The sequence below is a fragment of the Prionailurus viverrinus genome, unplaced genomic scaffold, assembly GCF_022837055.1.
Source record: "Prionailurus viverrinus isolate Anna unplaced genomic scaffold, UM_Priviv_1.0 scaffold_45, whole genome shotgun sequence".
Taxonomy (NCBI): Eukaryota; Metazoa; Chordata; class Mammalia; order Carnivora; family Felidae; genus Prionailurus; species Prionailurus viverrinus.
In genome coordinates, this window is record NW_025927610.1 from 3036566 (window position 1) to 3058461 (window position 21896).

General features: G+C 53.7%; 2 protein-coding genes and 1 long non-coding RNA gene across 6 annotated transcripts; 2 read left to right on the top strand and 1 right to left on the bottom strand.

The window, feature by feature from the left end:
* The first annotated feature begins 49 nt into the window (after positions 1 to 49).
* TMEM129 (transmembrane protein 129, E3 ubiquitin ligase) lies at positions 50 to 3595 on the top strand. The gene is made up of 3 exons (XM_047847132.1): positions 50 to 416; positions 2402 to 2876; positions 3482 to 3595. The coding sequence occupies exons 1-3, from the start codon at positions 212 to 214 to the stop codon at positions 3582 to 3584; spliced, it is 783 nt and encodes a 260-aa protein (XP_047703088.1). The 5' UTR covers positions 50 to 211; the 3' UTR covers positions 3585 to 3595.
* Positions 2123 to 6292, bottom strand: LOC125159165 (uncharacterized). The gene is made up of 2 exons (XR_007149706.1): positions 6148 to 6292; positions 2123 to 5923 (listed from the first exon to the last, which is right to left on the bottom strand). It is a non-coding gene; the product is annotated as an uncharacterized LOC125159165 (long non-coding RNA).
* Positions 6293 to 6379: 87 nt separating this feature from the next.
* SLBP (stem-loop binding protein) lies at positions 6380 to 21300 on the top strand. 4 transcript variants are annotated; one of them, XM_047847133.1, is made up of 8 exons: positions 6380 to 6550; positions 6676 to 6792; positions 11141 to 11245; positions 13928 to 13987; positions 14280 to 14417; positions 15060 to 15209; positions 17043 to 17124; positions 20346 to 21300. In XM_047847133.1, the coding sequence occupies exons 1-8, from the start codon at positions 6492 to 6494 to the stop codon at positions 20460 to 20462; spliced, it is 828 nt and encodes a 275-aa protein (XP_047703089.1). In that variant the 5' UTR covers positions 6380 to 6491; the 3' UTR covers positions 20463 to 21300. The 4 variants fall into 4 exon arrangements, with proteins under 4 accessions (XP_047703089.1, XP_047703091.1, XP_047703092.1 ...); XM_047847135.1 differs by lacking the exon at positions 20346 to 21300 and adding an exon at positions 20187 to 20334; XM_047847136.1 differs by lacking the exon at positions 20346 to 21300 and adding an exon at positions 18724 to 19499.
* Positions 21301 to 21896: the final 596 nt, after the last annotated feature.

Genomic DNA, 21896 nt, shown 5'->3' on the forward strand with positions numbered 1-21896 from the left:
CGTGACGTCTTCTAGAGCGTCCCACGCCGATCTGTGGGTGGGGACCCATGGCCCAGAATGCCCTGCGGGCGGGGACACCATCTCCCAGAGCGCCCCGCGCCGGCCGGCGCCCACCTGCCGGCGCCCACCGGCTCGGAGCTGTCGGGTCTGTTTCCCGTAGGGTGCTGCGGGCCTCTCTCCCTGACGGCTTCTTGGCGGCCGCGACAGCGCGATGGACAGCCCGGAGGTCACCTTCACGCTGGCCTACCTGGTGTTCGCCGTGTGCTTCGTGTTCACGCCCACTGAGTTCCACTCAGCCGGGCTCACGGTGCAGAACCTGCTGTCGGGCTGGCTGGGCAGCGAGGACGCCGCCTTTGTATCCTACCACTTGCGCCGCACGTCCGCCACGCTGCTGTGCCACTCGCTGCTGCCGCTCGGTGAGCAGGCCGGACCCTCCCCCAGAGAGTCCCCGGGGCGGGGCGCCGACCTGTGTCCCCCTTGGTGGACAGAAGTGGCCCCTCGGGCTCGCGGCCGAGTTCCGGGATCCCAGAGGTGGCTGGGCCGCGCGGGATTACCTCCCTGTGGAGAAGAGTCGGGGGAGAGTGAGCGGATCCCCGGTCGCCCCGAGCTGGGGAGAAACGGCTGACCCCGAGGGCCGAGGCTGTGGGCCGGCCGCCCCGTGCGCTCTGAGCCGGGCCTCTCGCGTCCGCTGCTCCCAGGAGTGGAGAGGGAGGTGCTGGCGGCAGCTGGTCGCTTGCAGGTGGCGGAAGTGTAGGCTTAGAATACTAGCGGGGAGCATAGTGATGCTTCGCCCAGCCAGGGCAGGTCGTGAGCTATTACGTGAGGCGGTGAGATTCCAACGGAAGGTGGAAGTGAGAAGGAGGCAGAGATGGGTAACCCCATGGGGGTGTCACAGGTGCAAAGGGCTGGGGCAAGATGCTTACACGTTGCCCAGGGGTTGGGCTGGGCGGTGATCCAGGTGCTATCGGGCCTCTCCGAGGCTTGTTTGCCAACTGGTCGGACACCGGGAATTGGCTGGAAAGCCGGTTGCTACCTGTGTGGGGGGGAGTTGTCTGGAGGATACAAAGCAGAAGCAGGTCTGGAAGGGCAGGTGGCTGGCTGGTAGGGGGCCCTGTCTATGGCTCTGTGGACTCCGGAGTTTCTAGCTGCCAGCAGGGCGCAGCAGCCTGGGCTAGGTGTGGAGAGCCACCTGGAAGGGGCTGGGCTGAGGCCAGGCATGAACAGGAGAGCTGCCTGCCTAATGGGGAAGGTGAGCAGAGGGGAGCCCATGGCAGGATGGAGACTGGGTCTTCGTGGTGAGCTGGTGGTCTCCATGACCAGCTTGGGCTCCCCACCTGCTGTCAGGGGGTAACTGTATGGCTTTCCCAGCCTGAGACCCCAGTACCCCTTAGTACCCCTTAGTACCCCTCAGATGAGGAAAGTGCAGTTCAGAACTTGGGCTCCTGGGAGGGTCGTGGGTTGGATTTCTGCCCCGGGAACTAAGGACCCCCACAGTTTTCTGGAGTCCCTTTATCTACACCTTTCCTATAACCTGTGAGGAGCTGAGCCGTCACCATGCTGCAGACGGACAGAAACCAGAACTTGGGGAGCTGAGTGACTCATGCAGGTGGAGGAGATGATGCAGCCTGGCCTTGTGGCCAGTCCTGGAGTCTGTCTTTTAGGAACTTGTTTTGAAAAGCTTTGAAACGTTATTGTGTATTACCTGCTGCTACCTAGTAAGTTACCTTAAATGTAGCAACCTGAGCAACAGCAAACAGGTTACCATTATTTCTGGAACCTTAAGCGTGCCCACACAGCCCTTCACTATTTACTTTGTTTTGACATGCACATTGGCCCGGATCTGGCCTGCAGGGGCCCTGGAGCGTCCCCACGACTTTGTGCTGTGCGCCGTTATTCTTTGCTTACTGTTTGGCACAGGACCTCTGTGCTCCGGGATGGGCCACGCTCTTATTTGCCTCCTCAGAAGGGGTGGGGTTGAGAGGCCAAGGTCCCACCCCTGGGAGGGCCAGTGTGCAGCTCTGCCATGGGGGGGGGGGCACAAAATTCTCGTATTCGTTTTGGCATTTTTAGTTTTTCCTATTTCAGTAATTGTGCACTACTTATGTAAAACTGAAGATGTGAATTAAAAACGTGTTTTCCTCGTTTATTTTACCGTTGTCGTGGGCAAGGGTTGAACTGGGCCAGCCGTGGAGGCAGGTAAGGCTCGCCTGCCCTGGGGTGCCATGGCCTGGCTGTGGGAGCCGACAGGGCAGAGGGCCAGGCCCGGGGCTGGGGCTGAGGGGAAGCACCCCTCCCCCCTGGAGGTACAGGGACAGCACTGTGGCCCTTGGTGGGCACTGGGAGGGGAGAACAATGGCTTGGCAGTCCCGATTTCTGCTGAGACCCTCCCCATCCTTTGTAGGGTACTACGTGGGCATGTGCTTTGCAGCTTCAGAAAAGCAACTCTACTCCCCCAGCCAGGCCCCGGAGACCTGGCGGCTCTTCCTCCTGCTGGCAGTGACCCTGCCCACCGTTGCCTGCACCCTGATCTACTACTGGTCCTGGGATCGGTGGGCCTGCCACCCACTGGCCCGCACCCTGGCCCTCTATGCCCTCCCGCAGTCAGGCTGGTGGGCCGTCGCCTCCTCCGTCAACACCGAGTTCCGGCGGATCGACAAGTTTGCCACAGGGGCACCTGGTGCTCGCGTGATTGTGACGGACACGTGGGTGATGAAGGTGACCACATACCGTGTGCACGTGGCTCAGCAGCAGGATGTGCACCTGACCGTGACAGAATCGCAGCAGCACGAGCTCTCACCAGACTCCAACCTGCCTGTGCAGCTCCTTACCATCCACGTGGCCAGCACCAGCCCTGCTGTGCAGGCCTTCGACATCCGGTAGGTGTGCCTGTGGCTAGGGTGAAAGTCTGGTGCAGCCAGAGGCGGCCGGTGCCCGGGTTCCAGTCTAGCGCCTCTCTGGGAGGCCATGACGGATAGAGCGGGCTCTTCTGGCCACCGCTCCAGCGGGACCCTCCCTCCGGGCGCCTCGCCCCCTCGCGCTCCCAGGTATTCTCTGCTGCTTTTTCCATGCACTCTGAGCCGCCTTCCACAGCTCTTTTCGGGGGAGCACACTGGGGACATTTGGGGGTGGTACAGGACCAAGGCTTGGTGGCTGCCTTGGCTCTGGGGCCCAAGCTGGGGTCTTCCCATCCCATTCAGGCTGCAGCCAGTCTGCTGTCCCTCTCCCGGGACCCACTTTGGGCCTGACCCCATTGAAGGTCAGGTGTTCTGTGTTACGGCTGCAACCCCCCCCTCGGTCCCTCTTTGCCCTTGGCTGCATCCCTTTGGGGCAGGTGGGTGGTGCTGGTTTTGTGGGCTCTGGCTTCAGGGCTGTCTTTGCTGGCTGGTCTTCATCAGGCAGCTGGGCTGTGTCTGAGCCCCCTGGCGTTCTGGGAGGTCGTGGGTGCCCTGTCACCCTAGAGGCGCCTTGGCATCCCCATTAGGAACGAAGCCCCGCCCTGCAGAAGGGCCTTGGTTCGACGGCCCCAGCCCACCAGTCCCCACCTTGTGCAGGCTGAACTCCACGGAGTATGGCGAGCTGTGTGAGAAACTCCGTGCGCCCATCCGCAGTGCGGCCAACGTGGTCATCCGTCAGAGCCTGGGCGACCTGTTCCTGGAGACATTTGCTTCTCTGGTGGAGGTCAATCCGACCTACTCGGTTCCCAGCAGCCAGGTGAGGGCCGGGCGGGGTAGGTGGACTCCCACAGGCCAGGCTCCCTCGGGGCCGGGGGGTCGGGGGTGGCCCCACAAGGCTGTGCGGCCACACTGCTGGTGACCCTCTGGGCCCGCCCACAGGAGCTGGAGGCCTGCATTGGTTGCATGCAGACGCGTGCCAGCGTGAAGCTGGTGAAGACCTGCCAGGAGGCGGACGAGGGCGAGTGCCAGCAGTGTTACTGTCGCCCCATGTGGTGTCTCACCTGCATGGGCAAGTGGTTCGCCAGCCGCCAGGACCCGCAGCGCCCTGACACCTGGCTCGCTAGCCGCGTGCCCTGCCCCACCTGCCGTGCTCGCTTCTGCATCCTGGATGTGTGCGTCGTGCGCTGAGCCGGCCGGCTGGGCGAGGGAGTGGCCTTGGGGACCCCACAGCCACCGTGAGGAGCAGCCAGGCCTGCAGGCCCGTTTGTGTTGTCAGCCGAGGGTTCTTTTTCCGGCATGACGTAGGAGGAGGGTTTTTGTTTAAAAAGGAGGTTTTCTGCTGCAGCTCTGGCAGTGACCGTGGGATGGGGCTTCTGTGCCTCTGCTTCCTTTGCTTCCTGTTTCACCAGGTGGGACAGGTGCTGGACACAGAATTCGGTGCGGTGTGGGGCCTGCTTCTGGAGCATTCTGAGGCCACCTGAGCTGTCTTCTGGGAGACCGGGAGTCTGCCCCTGTGGCTCTACCCTGAACCACTTGCCTTAATTTTATGCAGCACACTTGCCTCTTAGTTACGTACCAGACCCAGGTTTATCTAAACTGGTTGCAGTCTGTCCTCCGGGCTCCCGTCTCCAAGCTGGCTGCTGGCCTTGTGGTGTTGTGTCTCCTCCGCACCCCACCAGGCTGCTCTGATGATCTGGGGGAGAGTCTGACGGTGCAGAGAGAGGCCTGGGGTGCAAGTCCAGGGCGAGAGCACTGTCTGGGGCTTCTGGTGGCTGTTCCTGGATGGGGTGGCCCCTACCTGCTCCCTGCCTGGGGGAGATCCTGGGCTTCCTGTTAGAGGCTGGGTGAGGGGCTGGCTTCTCTCAACTCCCGCTCTTTAGTTGCATGCTTGTGGGGTTGCCTATCTCTTGGAGAGGCATGCACCTCCCTGCCTCCTGCTGCCCCCATGAGTCCAGGGAAAGGCTAAGCTTCAGACTCCTGGTTAGAGGGGGCACTGAGCTGAAGACACACACAGCGACGTCCTACGTCCAGGCAACAAGCTTGTTGGGACACAGCACAGGGCCGGCCAGTAGGGTCCTCCTGTGTCAGAAAGGGATGTGTGCCTCTTCCCAATTTCTGGTGGCACAGTTGAGAGGGCAGTCCCGGGCCCAGCTCTGACAGATGTGGTTGCCGGAGGGGGTCCTCGCTTGGAGCCCTCACATTCGTAGTCCTAAGCCCCCTAAGCCTGGCTGTTTTAAGCAGCGGTGATGGACCCAGCCGTTGGACTTGCCCAAGGCCACACCGGAACCCCAGGGATTTGGCAGTGGAGGTGGCTCAGTTTTGTGGACCCCCAGGGTACTCTGCAAATGAAGGCTGGCCATCAGAGGGGAGGACAAGCCTAGCCTCAGCCAGCCCAGTTTCCGGTGCTGCCAAAGGAGGGCTAGGTCAGGTTATTTTTATTACAAAAGAAACTTACTTAGTTTTATAAAGATAAACGTATTGTAGCTAAGCGATACGGTATTTAATAAAATGATAGTCTGAAAACATACCGACTTAAATGGAATATTTTTTTCTTGATGTTCGAACTGGTAACGGGGAGAAGCCAGCTGAGAAGGAGCAGCACTGTGCCCACTTCAACGTACCCATTTTTGCTTAAAATGAGAAGGGAGGCAGGCGCTGTAGGAACCTTACCCTCCGTTTTTCCCGTTGCAGGCCAGGGTCTCAAGAAGTCTGTTTCCAGGGCTCCCAAGGGGGTGGGCCCAGCAGTTCTGGGCCTGCGGTTCTGGGGAGGGGGTTGTGGCCAGGGCCCTTGGGGTCAGCGTGCAGGCACTCTAGATGTAGGGGCCCCCGCGGGAACGCTGTGGTGGCCCAAGGGCGTGGGTCCTGGGTGAGGCCTCCAAGCGCAGGGGTCGGGGTCATGGAGGGCCCGTGGAGCACGGAGGGGGGGAGGAGGAGGGTCAGAGAGCCGGAGGCGGCGCTGAAAGCGGCGGAAGTAAACTGCGCAGCGGGGAGGACTGACGGAGGCCAGCGGCGCCGGGCCGGTGCGGCGGCTGTGGGCCGAGACCGCAGCGTCAGCGCAGCCTCCCTTTCCGGGTTCCCGTTTCCCGCCAGCGCAGAGACCGCCCCCGCGGGGCCGACCAATCAGACCCGCCGCCTGCCCGCACCCCCTCCCCTCCGGGAGCGCCCGCGTCGCGCGCGCGCCCCAATCTCCCGCCAAGACCCCCTTCCCCCGCCCGCGGAGGCGCGGCCGCTCCAATTCTAGGAGGGGGGCAACCTTTCTTCGGGCCTCTCGTCGTCCACTCGGACGGCGTCGGTCCGCCGCCTCCCCGAAGGCAACGTCGGGGCTGCGGGCCGGCGGCGCCCCGCCCAGGGTCGGCCAGCCCGCGGAGCGGGTTCTGCCGTCTGGACTCCCCCGCCCGCCCGGGCCCGATGGTTTCGCCCGACGCGGCGCGCGCGGGAGCTCGGAGGGGCGGGGCCGCCGGCGCATAAAGGCGGTTGGGGGCGGGGCGCGCGCGCAGAGCTTGTCAGCGCCGGCGCGGGAACGGTCGTGGCCTCCGGCCCCCGACCCCCGCCCGAGGACGCAGCCCGGCGCCACAGCACCCCGCCGCTGCGCTCGATATGGCCTGCCGGCCGCGAAGCCCCACCGGCTGCGGGAGCCGCCGCGACGGCGACGCCAGGTGAGGCGGGCCGCGCGTCCCGGGGCGTTCCGGGCGGGCCGGGCCGGGGCGGGGGGCGGCGGGGGGCTCGAGGCCGCTCCCACCCCGCCCCCCCCCCCCCCACCGACGCGGCCTCTCGTCCGCAGCCCGCCGCCCCCCGCGAGGTGGAGCCTCGGACGGAAGCGCAGAGCCGACGGGAGGCGCAGGAAGCCCGAGGACGCCGAGGGCCCCGCGAAGCCGCCGGGAGACTGCAGACCCGACAGGTGGGCCCGGGCCCCAGCGGGCTGCTTGAGGCTCTTGGGGTCCCCGTCCTGATTGGTTAAGGCGCCTGGGGGGACTCTGTCCTGACTGCCCAAGGTACCTGGGGTCCCCCCGTCCCGACTGGTTAAGGCTCCCGGGTTCCCCGTCCTGGCTGGTTATGAGTACCTCGGGGTTACCGCCCTGATCCGCTCGTGGTGTCTGTGCCTCGCGTTAGTTGATTATTTAAGGGGCTTGTGGCTTTGGAGTCTGATTAATTAGGGTGCTCGGGGGGGGGGGGTCACCACTCTTTGAGTGGTCGCGCTGCCAAGTCCTACGACACTTGGGTAGTCACGGCGAGTGAGGGTCACTGCACCTGGCTAGTCATGTCGCCTCTGGCGTAGCGCCTGACTAGTTCTAGTGAAGGCAGCTGTTGCCCCAAACGTTTGGTTAAGGTGCCCGCATTTTCATTATCTGTGTGAAGCACCCTGTGTCACGTGACTGGGGTAGGTGACGTTCCCACAGGACCTCCGGTGATAAGTGTCAACAAAAACGGGTCTCGGCCTCAGCCAGCGAGCCTTCCTGTGTTTCAGGGACACTGGGAAGCTTTTAGCACGTCTCCGTGCAGCTGGTTAGGTTGGGTCTCAGAAGACTCAGCTTAGAGAAGTTGGGCGGCGCACCGCAGTGAAAACGGCGTAGGTGCCAGGCCGCAGACCGAGATTTGAGTTCCAGATCCTCGTTGCTTTTTAAGTTTTATTTATTTAGAAAGTTTTTTTTTCTTTTAGTGTTTATTTATTTTTGAGACAGAGACAGAGCATGCATGGGGGAGGGGCAGAGAGAGGGAGACAGAATCCGAAGCAGGCTCCAGGCTCTGAGCCATCAGCCCAGAGCCCGACGCGGGGCTCGAACTCACGGACCGCGAGATCGTGACCTGAGCTGAAGTCGGACGCTCAACCAACTGAGCCACCCGGGCGCCCCAAGTTTTATTTATTTTTGAGAGAGAGAGAGTGCGTGCATGTGAGTGCAAGTGGGGGAGGGGCAGAGACGGGAGGGGGACAGAGGATCTCTGCATTGACAGCAGAGAGCTCAACTCCGGGGCTTGAACTCAAGACCTGTGAGATCACGACCTGAACCAGAGTCTGCACCTCTAGATTCCTCCTCCTCTTCTTCCTCCTCCTCCTCTTTTTTTCGGGCACGTTTTTTATTCTCTGGAACATCAAATTCCTCCCTTCCTCCCTAGAGCCTTCTTTTCATTCTGATGACTCCAGGTATTTTCTCTCTGAATGAGCCTTTGCTGCAGCATTCATGTGAGTTGTTTCTAGAGCGCGTTGTGTGCTGGGGAGGTTAGGACACCTCGGAAACCACGCTTTCATTTTCCTTGTGCCTGTACTCTGATGCGGGTGGCTCAGCTGGTCAGGGTATTTCAGAGGGACGGGGTGTGGGTGGAGACAGGGCAGGGACGAGGGCTAGGGTGCTCTTGAGAGGCCACAGGGAAGGAAGGCCTTTGTTGGGTTACCTCTGTGTGGTGACGGGACAAACCGGCCCACAAGGATCCGTGTGCCAAGGCCCCCCCCCCCCCCGGGTGGGGATGTGTTTGGCCTGTTTGAAGCCTGAATGGAGGGGGACAAGGTGGGTGGGCTGTTAGGTTGAGGTGGAAGGGGATGGTGAAAAATAAAGATGGGAAGAAATATGTGGTTGACATTCTACTTTTTAAAATCTAATTTTATTAAAAAAAATTTTTTTTTGATGTTTGTTTTTGAGAGAGAGAGAGAGAGACCATGTAAGCAGGGGAGGAGCAGAGAGGGAGGGAGGGAGACATGGAATCCAAAGCAGGCTCCAGGCCCGGAGCTGTCAGCACAGAGCCCGACGTGGGGCTCGAACTCACGGACTGCGAGATGATGACCTGAGCTGATGTTGGACGCTTGACCGCTGAGCCACCCAGGCACCCCTCACGTTTGACCTTTTAAGGCAGGATTCCTGATGTTTGCTGATGGGTTGGGTGCAGAGAGGGGTCTAGGATGACTCCAGTGTTAGCTGTGAACACCTTTGTTTCTTGTGGAACCGTGTGCTGAGGTGAGGAGGTTGTGGGTAGAGCAGAGCTGGCATGGGGGGGAGTCCATAGTCAGGCCGAAGCTTCTCCCGTGAGCAAGAGAAGGTGTCAGGAAGGTATTGAGACCTGAGGGTGTGGATGGGGAGGCCACGCACGTTTTGCGTAAGTGTGAGTTCTATGCCTTTTAGAGACTTAGGACTAGAAGAGATACTTGGGAAGTGGTTTTGAGTGGGGGAGAGGCCCTGGACAGGGCTGGAGTGGATGTGAGCAGAAGCTGTCAGACATCGTTGAGGTCAGGGTCTGAGTCCTCCAGTGGTCTCCCATTTAGCTGAGGACGAAGTGTTAAATCCTTACGTTGCCTTAAAAGTCTTTGGTGTCCCTGTGGGTTCCCCTGTAGCTCATTAGCCACGTGGGCCTTCTTATTCATCTAACGTGGCAGAAATGCCCTCGTGTCTGCCCTTGGCAGTGCTTTTCTCCCCGGTCCGCCATGGTGAGGAGTGGGGAGCGCATACAGGTGCCTGCGGTAGCTCTGTCGTGGGATGCGAGAAGTTCCTGTGGAGGGAGGTTAGCTTACTGTGTAAAATAGGCTTTGTTTTCTGTTCCAGCACCTTCCCAGAAAACGTGTTTGTTCTGAGATAGGGTAGGTTGGTGACTATGATGTACTTAATCTGAAAAATAGGCTTGGGGTGCCTGGGTGGCTGAGTCGGTTAAGCATCTGACTTCGGCTCAGGTCACGATCTTGCCATTCGTGGGTTCGAGCCCCGCGTCGGGCTCTATGCTGGCAGCTGGGAGCCTGGAGCCTGCTTTGGAGTCTGTGTCTCCTTCTCTCTCTGCCCCTCCCCCACTTGTGTTCTGTCTCTCTATCTCAAAAATAAATAAATGTCAAAAAAAAATAAAAAGAGTCTTCAGTTCTGTAAGAGGCATTTTCTTTTTTACGAAAATATGTGATGTAGCAAAAGGTCATTTGTAAGCACCCTTTAAAAGTTCAGGAAACTGCCATGGTGGAGACCTGAACCCCTTGATAGACTAGTGAGAAGTCCATGTCCAGCTCTGGACAATCCCCCCATTTGATTCTTCTCTGTGTCTGGGATACGGTTACTGAGTCACATTAACTCTTGGTTCATTAATTTGACTTTAGACACTGTCACACATTTTTAGATTCTGGAAATTTTCTTTTAGAAATCTAATTTTAGTTTTTCTAGGTGAGGAAACCGTAAGAGAATAAACAATAATTGCACAAAGAGATTATTCACTTGTTACCGCAGTTGCGCTTCCAAAGCACGCCGTTTGGTTTGCAGCTCAGGTACTGAAGGCTGCTTAGAGCTGTAGCTGAAGTTCGTGTCCAGCTTGGCTTCGCCCGTGGTGGCCAGTAGAAAAAAATCAGTTCATGTCTAATCTACAGGTGATGGACATACCAGCAATTCTGACTGCCAGATTTCAAATTCCCTAATTTGACCAAAGATTTAACTTGGCCGAAGGTTTCCTTGATCTCTAGGTAGAACTGAACCCCTAGTTTACGCTTAACCCAACTCTGGGGGGGGGGGGGCACTGTTATCAGTGCGCTAAGTTCTTGTAGCGGGGACTCAGTTGTAAATTCTTACCCTCTTGTTTTAATTATGTGCTATATTCCGAATCATTACGCGCATCTGAAACTAACTAGTATGCACTGTTTATTAAGTACCTTTCACGTGCTGGGCACTTTGCTTAGTACGAAGTATTACCTGAGGGTTTTTTAAAATGCTGAAAAGTAGGGGCGCCTGGGTGGCGCAGTCGGTTAAGCGTCCGACTTCAGCCAGGTCACGATCTCGCGGTCCGTGAGTTCGAGCCCCGCGTCGGGCTCTGGGCTGATGGCTCAGAGCCTGGAGCCTGTTTCCGATTCTGTGTCTCCCTCTCTCTCTGCCCCTCCCCCGTTCATGCTCTGTCTCTCTCTGTCCCAAAAATAAATAAACGTTGAAAAAAAAAAAATAAAAAAAATGCTGAAAAGTAGCTTCTCGTTTTACAAGTAAAGGAAATTGCATTAGGTGCCGTTCTCAGGGCTGAAGATGCCTTGTTGACTTTGCCTTCCCCCCAAGTAGACTTTTTCCTCCTGATTTAGCCAACACTGGCACATGGTAGGTACCCAGAAGTTCGATAAGTGAAGCCCAGAGAGGCTTTCAGTAAATTGCCTAAACTCAGTGATCTAGTGAGTTATGGAGCAGAGATTGGCCCAGAGCCCTTTCCCTTGGCACCCTCCAAACAGCACGTGAACATTCCCTGACGTACTGTTTGAAAGGAGACGGAAAGCGTGTGCCGTGGTTCACATGTACGTTTTTATCTTATTGCAGTTTTACCACTCCCGAGGGCCCCAAACCCCGTTCTAGATGTTCAGACTGGGCAAGTGCAGTCGAAGAGGATGAGATGAGAACCCGAGTTAACAAGGAAATTGCAAGGTATACGTTGCAGACCGTTTTGGAATGTTGTTTATTGTGCTTTCAATTATGTGTTAAATCTGAGATGTGTCTTAGAATGATGATTTTTAAGAGTTTGGTCCCCACACCACAATGTTAGCAGTACCTGGGAACTTCTTAGGAGTGCACATTCTCAGGCCCCACCCCAGACCTGCTGAATGGCAAACTCTGGGTGGGGTCTGGCCAGGTCTTGAGGAAGCCCTCCAGATGAGGCTGCTCGCCAGAGTTTGAGGACCCCTGCCTTAGCGGCCGTCCTTCCACCGTGATGCACTCTGACCTACCGCGTTGTGCTCTGCCACGCCAGCGAAGTGTGTTGTCTGACACCTGGCTCAGATGTCAGCTTGGAAGTGGGAGGGCGCAGTGCGGGGTCCCCAACTGGGGGCCTCTAAACCCCTTGCAGTTGTACCCAAAATTCTTGTGTGTGTCCCGAGTTCTCACAAAGGCCAAGCCACTTCCTGTACTCTTAAACACCGTTTATTTCTCTTGATGACAAATTCTGTTCCCCCCCCCTTGATATATGCCATCCACCCCAGCTGAATGAATTTTGAGTTAAAATACTGTGGCTCATGATTAGCTGGAGAATGTTAAACTGAGTCCATTGGTTCTTAATTCTTATGAAAATGTGTCCTCTCTGCAGAGAAGCAGGGCCACATTGCCTGTTGCATGTCTGCAACAGAGAGGGAAACACAGAATCTGCAGCTTGATGGTATTTCTAGCTGCCTCCTTAAGAAAGGCACAGGCAGTGTGGGAGCTGGTTATGACCACACGTGTTGTGTGTGTGTTGGGGGGGCAGTATACCTCTTGGAAAGGTGAGCTGGAAGTTAACAGGTATGGCTCCAGTGTTTTGTATCCAAAAAAAAAAAAAAAAAAAAAAAAAGATTTAATGTTTATTTATTTTAGACAGAGAGACAGAGACAGAGCATGAGTGGGGGAGGGGCAGAGAGAGAGGGAGACACAGAATCCGAAGCAGGCTCCAGGCTCCGAGGGGTCAGCCCAGAGCCTGACTTGGGACTCGAACCCATGAACTGAGCCAAAGTCGGACGCTTAATGGATTGAGCCACCCAGGTGCCCCTCCAGTGTTTTGAATTAGTTGTTCTATTGACGTAGATCTCGATTTTCCCAACTGTAGAGCTGGGATGTTTGATTTGGTCTGTGTAGTTTCTGTGCGATGCTCCTGAGGTTTATAACAGCTGTCACGGCCTCACCTGTGTGTCCTGACCCCCCCCCTTCTCCCCTTGCCAGGGACTGTCCGCGGCCCTCGTGCTATGTGTGGAGATCCTGGTCTGTCTGGACACTCCTTTGGTGGCCCCTTCTCCTCAGTTGTCTCACAGGCCTGCCTCTGAAAGTTGTTCTGCTTTGCAGAACAGACCTGCTCAGTTTTGGGCCACTCTGTTCCTGGATCACACCTTTCCTGATGGAAGGCTGCTGCTTTAGTAAGGCCTGGGTGGTCTGAGCTGCCGATGGTGGTGGCCCACTGTACGTTTTACGAGAATTCAACTCACTGTGCTCTCAAGAGGGTAACACATACCACACACCAGCTCTCTGAAAATTGGGAAGTGAGTTTTAGTCCTACCTGAAGCCAGTCTTTTTCAACTAGAGTCACAGAGAGTGAAGCCCTGGAGAAAGTGATCCGAGGGCCTCCTCTCCGTGTTGTCACAGGCTGGTATAGAATTGATGTTTCCTGGGTTCACAGGAAGTAAACTCATTCATTACTTCCGGTGCCCAAACTGCTGGATGCCTCAGCAAACTTGGGGGTGGGGATTTTGGAAGGAGATGCAGTGATGACATACTTCACACAAATGAGCTTCTGGTTTGAGGGGGTTCGTGGTTTCAGTGGTAGATTGTGTACAGTCCTTGGGCCGACGTACCTGGGCAGAGCTGGGGTTTGGTAGTTGTTGCGATGATAGAAGTCAAATGCCTGGTGAAGTTTGCGGGGAACACAACGGGGGTGGTGGTGCCGTTCTCCTTCCAGGTATAGGAGGAGGTTCGCGGGACTCAGGCACACGCGTCTTGTTAGTAACTAACTAGTTGTGGTATTAGAAGTCAACTTTTTATTTCAACTTTTGTTTATTTTCTTTGAAACTGGGCTCTTACGACTTAACCTGAAACTGTTAGGGACTTTATTTGGTTCAGAGAACCTCTGCCTTATCACATGTGGTGCCCAAGGGCATTGAGGCAGCTGCTCATAGAGCCTGGTTGCCCTAAGCACTTGGTGTGATCTTGGTGTATAACTTCTCTTCTTATGAGAGAAGATGACTGAGGGAGATTGAAAATAAGCCACCCAGGGGCTCCTGGGGGGCTCAGTCGGTTGAGCATCCGACTTCAGCTCAGGTCACGATCTCGCGGTTCGTGAGTTCGAGCCCCGTGTCGGGCTCGTCAGGCTCTGTGCTGACAGCTTGGAGCCTGGAACCTGCTTCGGATTCTGTGTCTCCCCCTCTCTCTGCCCCTCCCCCATTCATGCTCTGTCTCTGTCTCAAAAATAAATGAAACTTAAAAAAAAAAAAAAAAAAAGCCACCCAACGGTGCTGTTACCTGTACTCATTAATCCAGACTACACTGCTCAGGAAGAAGACCTTATTCTTGGGGGCTGTTTCAGTTCTAAAAGCATCGTATTCAGTTAATTCAGTTATGCCTTAAAATCAGTGATGTTTATTTTGCTTTCAGATATAAAAGAAAACTCCTCATAAATGACTTTGGGAGAGAGAGAAAGTCCTCGTCGGGAAGGTAAATGCCACGTAAAGGTTTCTTTTTTAATTTGATGGGCCTGCGGTCTGTTAGTAGAAACAACTGTGCACGGGGTGCTGGTTGTCTCAGTGGCATGTACTGGGTTAGTCCTTTCCTCACTGCGTTGGAAGCTGTACCGATTGTGTAGTAAATTCCCACACACACAAAGATTTCTAGACTGTTTAAGATTAACATGGTTTGGAATCCAGAGGACAGATGTTCTTTCATGGTTGTGTTTCACCGTTTTCTTACGTAGGGATCTTAAGGTGTGTTCTGTTCCTTTCCTCTTCAGTTCTGATTCGAAGGAGTCGGGGTCCGCAGCACCAGCTGACTTAGAGACAGATGAAAGCGTGCTCATGAGGAGGCAGAAACAGATCAACTACGGAAAGAATACCATCGCCTATGACCGCTATATTAAAGAAGTCCCAAGGTAGTCCTGTCTCCCTGGCACATCCTGATGGAGCACGGGGCTTTGCAGCCTGGATGGTTACTTCAGGGGTGAATCTGAGTCTGGGCGTAGCTCACGTCTGCTGAGGAGCATTGAACAACTGAGGCACTTACATGAGTGAAGAGGCACGGATGGGATCCCCAGGGACTTGAAGATAAGAAAATACACTGTATAACAGTTCAGGGTGTTGTAAGACGTTTCAGGTCTTACTTCACGTCAGACTTCTAGTGGTCTTATAAATGTAAAGCTATTAACATGCATGATGGGGGAGAAAGTAAAGTTCGGGTTGCAGGTTGTGAAGATGTTACTGGAGGAAAGTATGAGCGTTGCCTCGTTTTGTCCAAGCAGCACGCTCTTCCTGCCCTGCTCCCTCACACGCAGGTTGCAAAGCTTAGAGCGTCGATTTCTCAGTGGGACTAGGCTTCAGATGTAGTTTTTTGGAGCACACGTAGCAGAAGAATAGTAGAATCAAAGGGGCAGTGCTGTTGTATACGTTAGTTTTGCTCATTTTATAGAGTCTCCGTTGATCTGTATTTTTTGGTAACTCTGATCTCATAGTTTGGCTAACGTTCAAGCTGATGTGGGCAGAGTGTGTGTCGGAATAACCGCCCTGTTTTCCTGCAGACACCTTCGCCAACCTGGCATCCATCCCAAGACCCCCAACAAGTTCAAGAAGTATAGTCGGCGATCGTGGGACCAGCAGATCAAACTCTGGAAGGTGGCGCTGCATTTTTGGGATCCTCCACCTGAAGAAGGATGTGATCTGCAAGAAATGTATGTCTTTATTGCACTCTTGGCCTCTGTTTCTGCGACGTGTGCAGTGACCGATACCGCTTGATCACCTGTGTGGCACGCTGGCCTCGTACTAAGTGCCCCTGGAAGTTTTCTGAGAGCAGAATAGTCCGCTGCCCCGGCCTCATGTCTGTTTTCCCCATGCACACGTGTGTGCCGTTGCGTGGCTGCACAGGTGGTGGAGGGAAGAGTACGCTTCCTGGATTTACTTTTTGTAGCTAGAGAAAGGAGAGCTTGGTAATAATAAGCCTAGTGATATGTGGGCTGTGGTCTGTTAAGTTTTAAACTCAACATTCTGAAAGGTATTTGAGTAACTTATGTTGAACTACGAAAATAAAAGGTCTCTTTTAGTCCAGGAAACCTTTTATCTTTTTCCTGTTGATTTTCTTTCTTTCTTTTTTTCTTTTTAAGTAGTCTGCTTGTCTTCTTCTTTTTTTTTTTTTTAATGTGTATTTCTGAGACAGAGAGACAGAGCAGGAGTGGGGGAAGGGGCAGAGAGAGAGACGCACACAGAATCCGAAGCAGGCTCCAGGCTCTGAGCTGTCAGTACAGAGCCCGATGTGGGGCTCGAACTCAAAAACCGTCACCTGCGCCGAAGTCTGTCGCTCAGCCGACTGAGCCCTGCCCCAGGTGCCCTGCCCCTGTTGATTTTTAAACTGGAGCCTCGTTGGAGAGGCCTGAGGCCTGGGGTTTTGCCCTAGGGTCGTGTCTAGGGTTAGGGTTGGCTGTTGGACAGGGAGGTGGAGACAATGGTCTTGTACTTGTACCCCCTTGGAGCACCTCTTCTCAGCTCCCTCCTGACCTGAGCCTCTCCCTTGCTCAGAAACAGATTTGTTCATTTAGCAAACACGAGAGTTTTTGCTTTTTTTTTTTTTTTTTTTTTAATTTTTTTTTTCAACGTTTATTTATTTTTGGGACAGAGAGAGACAGAGCATGAACGGGGGAGGGGCAGAGAGAGAGGGAGACACAGAATCGGAAACAGTCTCCAGGCTCTGAGCCATCAGCCCAGAGCCCGACGCGGGGCTCGAACTCACGCGAGATCACTCGAGATCTTGCGAGATCGTGAACTCACGGACCGCGAGATCGGGACCTGGTTGAAGTCGGACGCTTAACCGACTGCGCCACCCAGGCGCCCCGAGAGTTTTTGCTTTGTGCTGGGGAAATTAATGAACTCATGTTTGAAATGATTTTTTAAGGTTTTGTTTATGTGAGTGCTCTCTGGACTCCATGTGGGGCTCAAACTCAGAAGTCTTCTGCTGCTCCGGCTGAGCCAGCCAGGAGTCCCCGAGATAATTTCTAACGTGGCTTTACAGAGTTGGTCTCACAGATGTCACCCTGTCGTACGGTTTTTTCCCACTGTGCCGCTGTTGTTCTGTGCTCTTTATGAGTGGAAAATTGGAAACATTAGTGATCATCTGCTGTATGGTTTGTTCTGGTGTGCACCGCCCCCACTGCCTCCCCACATTGGGCGTATTATTGCTGCTTCTACCCGGTAGGATGCCCTTGGGGGTGTAAACAGTTGCACCATAGTTGGGAGCGGGCAGGTTGTGTGCTCTGAGCCAGGTGGATGTCTCCGCTTGCAGTGACTGTGGCCAGTTCTCCCTGTGCTGGTTGACTGGGCAGCACTGGGGCAGGGAGGGTTCACTGAAAACTGTCTCGATGCTTTCAGGAGCAGAGGAGACACGAGTGACCATTGTCAGAGGGCAGCATGGTGTTGATTGTGCTTGTGTTTAGTGAGCAGCCTTGGAGCACCTTCCTGCATCACGTGCCTCCTGGCTTTGGTGACTGACTTACCTGTTTGATTGCACTTCGCAGACATCCTGTGGACCTCGGGGAAATGGAGACTGAGTCCGCAGAAAGCAGCTCTGAATCCCAGACAAGCTCTCAGGATAACTTTGTAAGTACCTTTTCTTGGTTTCCAGTTAATGGTTGACAATGTGTGCCACTTTGTAAACTGACATTGAGGCCAGAGTTTGATTTTGCTGCTTCTGAGTAAGGGGCTCCTTATCCCTTTCTCCTGTTGTCATCAGAGTATCAGATTGAGTGGAGTCCCTCTGTATTGGCCTAGTTAGTCCTACCATTTTCATTTTATTCTTATTTAATTAATTAATTAATTTGAAGTTTATTATTGCTTCTCGGCCTTTTGGCTAAGATCAAGTGTAAAGTTTATTTTGAGAGAGAGCACACGCATGTGTGGAGAAGGGGCAGAGAGAGAGGGAGACAGAATCCCAAGCTGGCTCCATGCTGTCATCACAGAGCCCGACACAGGGCTCGATCCCAGGAACTGTGAGATCATGACTTAAACCAAAGCCAAGAGTTGGGTGTTCAACCGACAGAGCCACTCAGGTGCCCCCACCATTTTCAGTTTAAAAGTAAAAAGCCAAGGGGCGCCTGGGTGGCGCAGTCGGTTAAGCGTCCGACTTCAGCCAGGTCACGATCTCGCGGTCCGTGAGTTCGAGCCCCGCGTCAGGCTCTGGGCTGATGGCTCAGAGCCTGGAGCCTGTTTCCGATTCTGTGTCTCCCTCTCTCTCTGCCCCTCCCCCGTTCATGCTCTGTCTCTCTCTGTCCCAAAAATAAATAAACGTTGAAAAAAAAAAATTTTTTTTAAAGTAAAAAGCCTTGGGGCACCCGGGTGGCTTCATTCTTGGTCAAGTGGTTAAGCATCCGGCTCTTGACTTCGGTTTGGGTCATGATCTCACAGTTCCTGGGATCAAGCGCCGCCTTGGGCTCTGTGCTGACAGTGCTGTGCCCGCTTGGGATTCTCTCTGTTTCTCTCTCACAATGAAAATAAGCTTTAAGAAGAAAAATGTAAGGCTTTTTTTCCCTTTGGTTGCAGTGCTTACGTAGGTCTTGTCACAGGCATTAATTTTAGGCTGTATACAGTTTGTGCTGGTGATTTGTTAGTACAAGAACCGTTTGCTAATTGTTATAAAATAAAGGTGTGTTTTGGGCCTAGGGTTTCCCCCATATTTTCCAATTTTTAAAAACGATGTGTTTTTGGAGGAAAAAACTACAAAGACCAAAAGCAAGATATAAAATTATCTCAGCTGTCAGTTGGGTAGTATTGATTGGGTAGCTGTTGGTTGGGTACATGTTCTTCCAGACTTTTCTGCGCGTATACAAGCAGATATACGCACGAGCAGTTATGCTTTACGTGAGGTCATCCTGTGTGAGGTCGTCCTGCACTGTGTTTGAACAGTTCAGAAGCCTATAAAATAAACGTGCATAGTTGCCTTTTTTCCCTTTATCTGTGTCACCTCCTTGGTAAGCCCAGCATAGGTCCATCCCGTCTTGTGGACCCTCTGTTGACCCACTCTTTGTGACCGTGAGGTGAGCAATAAGGCAAATATCAAACAATAGAAGACTAGCAAAGTCATGTTTCTGTCATAAGGTTTTTGAAGACTAATGATGCGGGAAATTGTTGAGATAAGTAAAAACAGGTTACTTAATGGTAGAATGATCCCAGTTTTATGGGTATTTATTCACACGTATGCAGGACTAAAAAGGAACCCATGAAAATGTCAACTGGTGATATCCTTAGTTTGGATGAAGAGGAACCCTTGTCCCAGCTCAAGAAACAGATTCTGAACATGCCACCTGCCAAATCAGAAGTTAGAGGGAGATGGCTCAGGCCCAGGGGACAAGGGGAGGGGGGACCAGACCACAAAGATCAGAGGCAGGGGTCCTCCTGGTGGGAGGTCCTGGGGGGTCCAGGAGGAGGTGGTTCAGAGATGGCTGGGTTTGCTAAAGGAAGAGAAGCCTGGGCTGGGTACCTTATTTCATGCTGTGAACACCCAGAACTGTGTGTATCCCTTACCCACTCCACCACGTCTGGACACAGCCACGGTGTCACTGTGCTCAGGAAATGCCATGTTGACAGAACACTGTCTCATCAGCATCCACGTTTGGGTTTTCTGGTTGCCCTAATGATGTCCTTATTATAAGTTGGTTTTTTTGTTTGTTTTTTTAAATCCACAGTGGAATCAAGGACTACTTGTCTGAATTGCCATTTCTTACATGTTCTTTAACTTAGAATAGTCTTCCTGCATTTTCCCCCATGACCTTGGCTTTTTGGGGAGATTCAGGCTAGTTTTTATAATGCGGAATTCCTCATTTGGGAGTTCTGTTTCTTTAAGGACTAGATTCAGGTCGAACCCTTTAGGCAAGAATATGACCATGGTGGGGGGTGTACCCAGGCGCCCCCCCAAAATAACTTTTTTTTGTTTTAACTCTCATTTACAACTTTGGTTTAAGTTGGATGAAACATTGGACTTCAGTGGGTTTAAATGCCCTAAACTGTAAACTCTAAGGTTTGATTGTATGACCTTGTAATTAAACTTTTTTAACGAAAAGAGCAACGCCTGTTTATTGAAGCAGTTCAGAAATGTATTACACACCATTACCAAATCAAGTGCCTTGAGAGCCACTGTTTGCGTTTTGTCTAGCTTTTCAGCATCTGTTCTGTGCTTGTAAAAGATGCACGTGGGTGTTCATATCTGGACTTTTTGTCTTACCCAGTGCCTTGTGTATGGTACGTAACGGTCCCTTTGGCAGCACAGTTATTAGAAAGAGTGAGCGAAGAAGGCAAAGAGCTTGACGTGCGTTTTCTCTCACTTGATTCCCAAATGTGGGTGTAGGAGGTGGCCCCCGTGTTGGGGGTGAGGTGGGCTGGAGAAGGAGCAGCCAGGACAGATCCTCCTTGGCCGGTGAGCACGTGCCCTGCGGTTTGGTGCGATTCTGCGTCACAAGGCACGGTGCGTGGGTGATGGTAGGCTGAGTCCACTCTGCGGCCCCCTAGGGGTCAAAGGGCCGGGGCTCGGACGCCTTAAAGGTGGCAGCTTTTAGTCAGCCTCTGGTGGGGGTTGCTTAGCGGGTAGGGATTTGACAAATCCACCTCCAAGAAAGTGTGATGTTGCCTGTGAATTTGAAGTAGGTGATGGTTCGAATTCTCTCTCCCAAGCATCCTAGCGCGCATGGACTTTCGGCCTCCGGGGCCGTGGGCTCAGGAGGAGGCAGGCACCCCCCTGCCTTGGGGCGCACAGCTTTGGGTTTGGTGCCAGCGGCAGCGAGTCCCACGTGTCTTGGGGGGCTAGCCGTGACCGTGCTCCTGTTTTCTAGGATGTGTACTCTGGCACACCCACTAAAGTCAGGCACGTGGACTGCGGAGTGGAGGACGAATTTGACTTGGAAGCTTGTTTAACGGAGCCCTTGAAAGATTTCTCAGCCATGAGCTAACTGGTGCCACCTAGAGGCCACTGGGAGCGAGAGTTGCCTCTGCCCGGCAGGTTGGGGACCGGCCAAGCATGTGTCCTGCATTTGTAACCGGATGGCTTCTGTTCATAGTTCATTATCACATTAGCTCATGGTGAACTGTTATTCTTGCCTTATTTTCTTAAGAAGCGTTAATTTTATGTATAGTGAGTGTATTTTGCATGTTTTAAATTGTAAATGGAACTAAATCCAAGGAAAATTGAACTTGAAAACTTAATTGCTTAATCTCTGCCATTCTCCAAGTTACCCTGACAAACATACTTTTAACTGGTTCTCCACCAGTAAGTTAGACACCCGGTCTCCACTTGTCAGGTGGCTGGTTTGGGTTTAACCACACGCTCACAGGACCAGTCTCATGGCGGCTCTCTTTTCCGGTAGCTGACTGAGTGTTCTCATAATTGGATAACTTGAATATCGTTACGGAAACTTAAATTTTGGGTCTTTTGTCAGTATGTCAAGGTGTGTTTTTTTGCCTCATCCAGAGCACTGAATAGTCAAAGTTAGTAAATTGAGCCGTTAAGTTAATGGATTTTATGTAAGTTATACAGTCTTAATTTGGTACTTGTAAATAGCACTAGGGAGGCCTTCCACCCGTAACACTCCAAGAGTAAGGCTGCCAGCAGAGGGGCTCAGAATGGATGTTTTTTTACAATCAGTTAATTCACCATGTAAAGTTGCTGTAAATGATAACGTGTACAGATTTTCTGTTCAAATACTCAATTGTAAACTTCTTGTTAAGACTGTTATGTTTCTATTGCTTTTGTATGGAACGATATTGCAAAAATAAAAAGAAAAGAACCTCCTTTAGCTGATTTATTGCCAGCTAGGCGCCTGCTGAGGTAATTCCCGCGTTCGCGTTTGGAGGATCTAAGTAGCTATCTCCTTGTCACGTGACGCTGGGGGACGGCACATGGGGGTGAAGGAAGCCTGACCCAGGATCAGGAAACTACCCGGTGAGGAGGGGACCTCATGGGTTTGGAGCTCTTGGGGCATCTCTGTCAGGCTGGAACCATCCAGACCTGACGCGGCAGGGCCCGGCCGCGTTTGGCGTGTGACCGGCGGATGTGCAGAGAAGCTGGGGGACCCAGGTTGGACGCTTACAGGGCACCTGGGGTGTCGCGGCCTTTCCCTCTTTCCGAGACAGACCCAGGCTGCACGTTCTATCCTGGAGCGGAGCGGGCAATGGACCTGGGTTTCGAGGGGTGGCCCCCCCCTGCACGTACTCGGTACTTGTACACTTGAAATCCTGGAAACTCTGTCTACGGACCTTGCTGTTCGGCCACGGCCACGTGCCCTAAGGATGGTCCCTCAGAAGTGATGCTGGGGGCGCCTGGGTGGCGCAGTCGGTTAAGCGTCCGACTTCAGCCAGGTCACGATCTTGCGGTCTGTGAGTTCGAG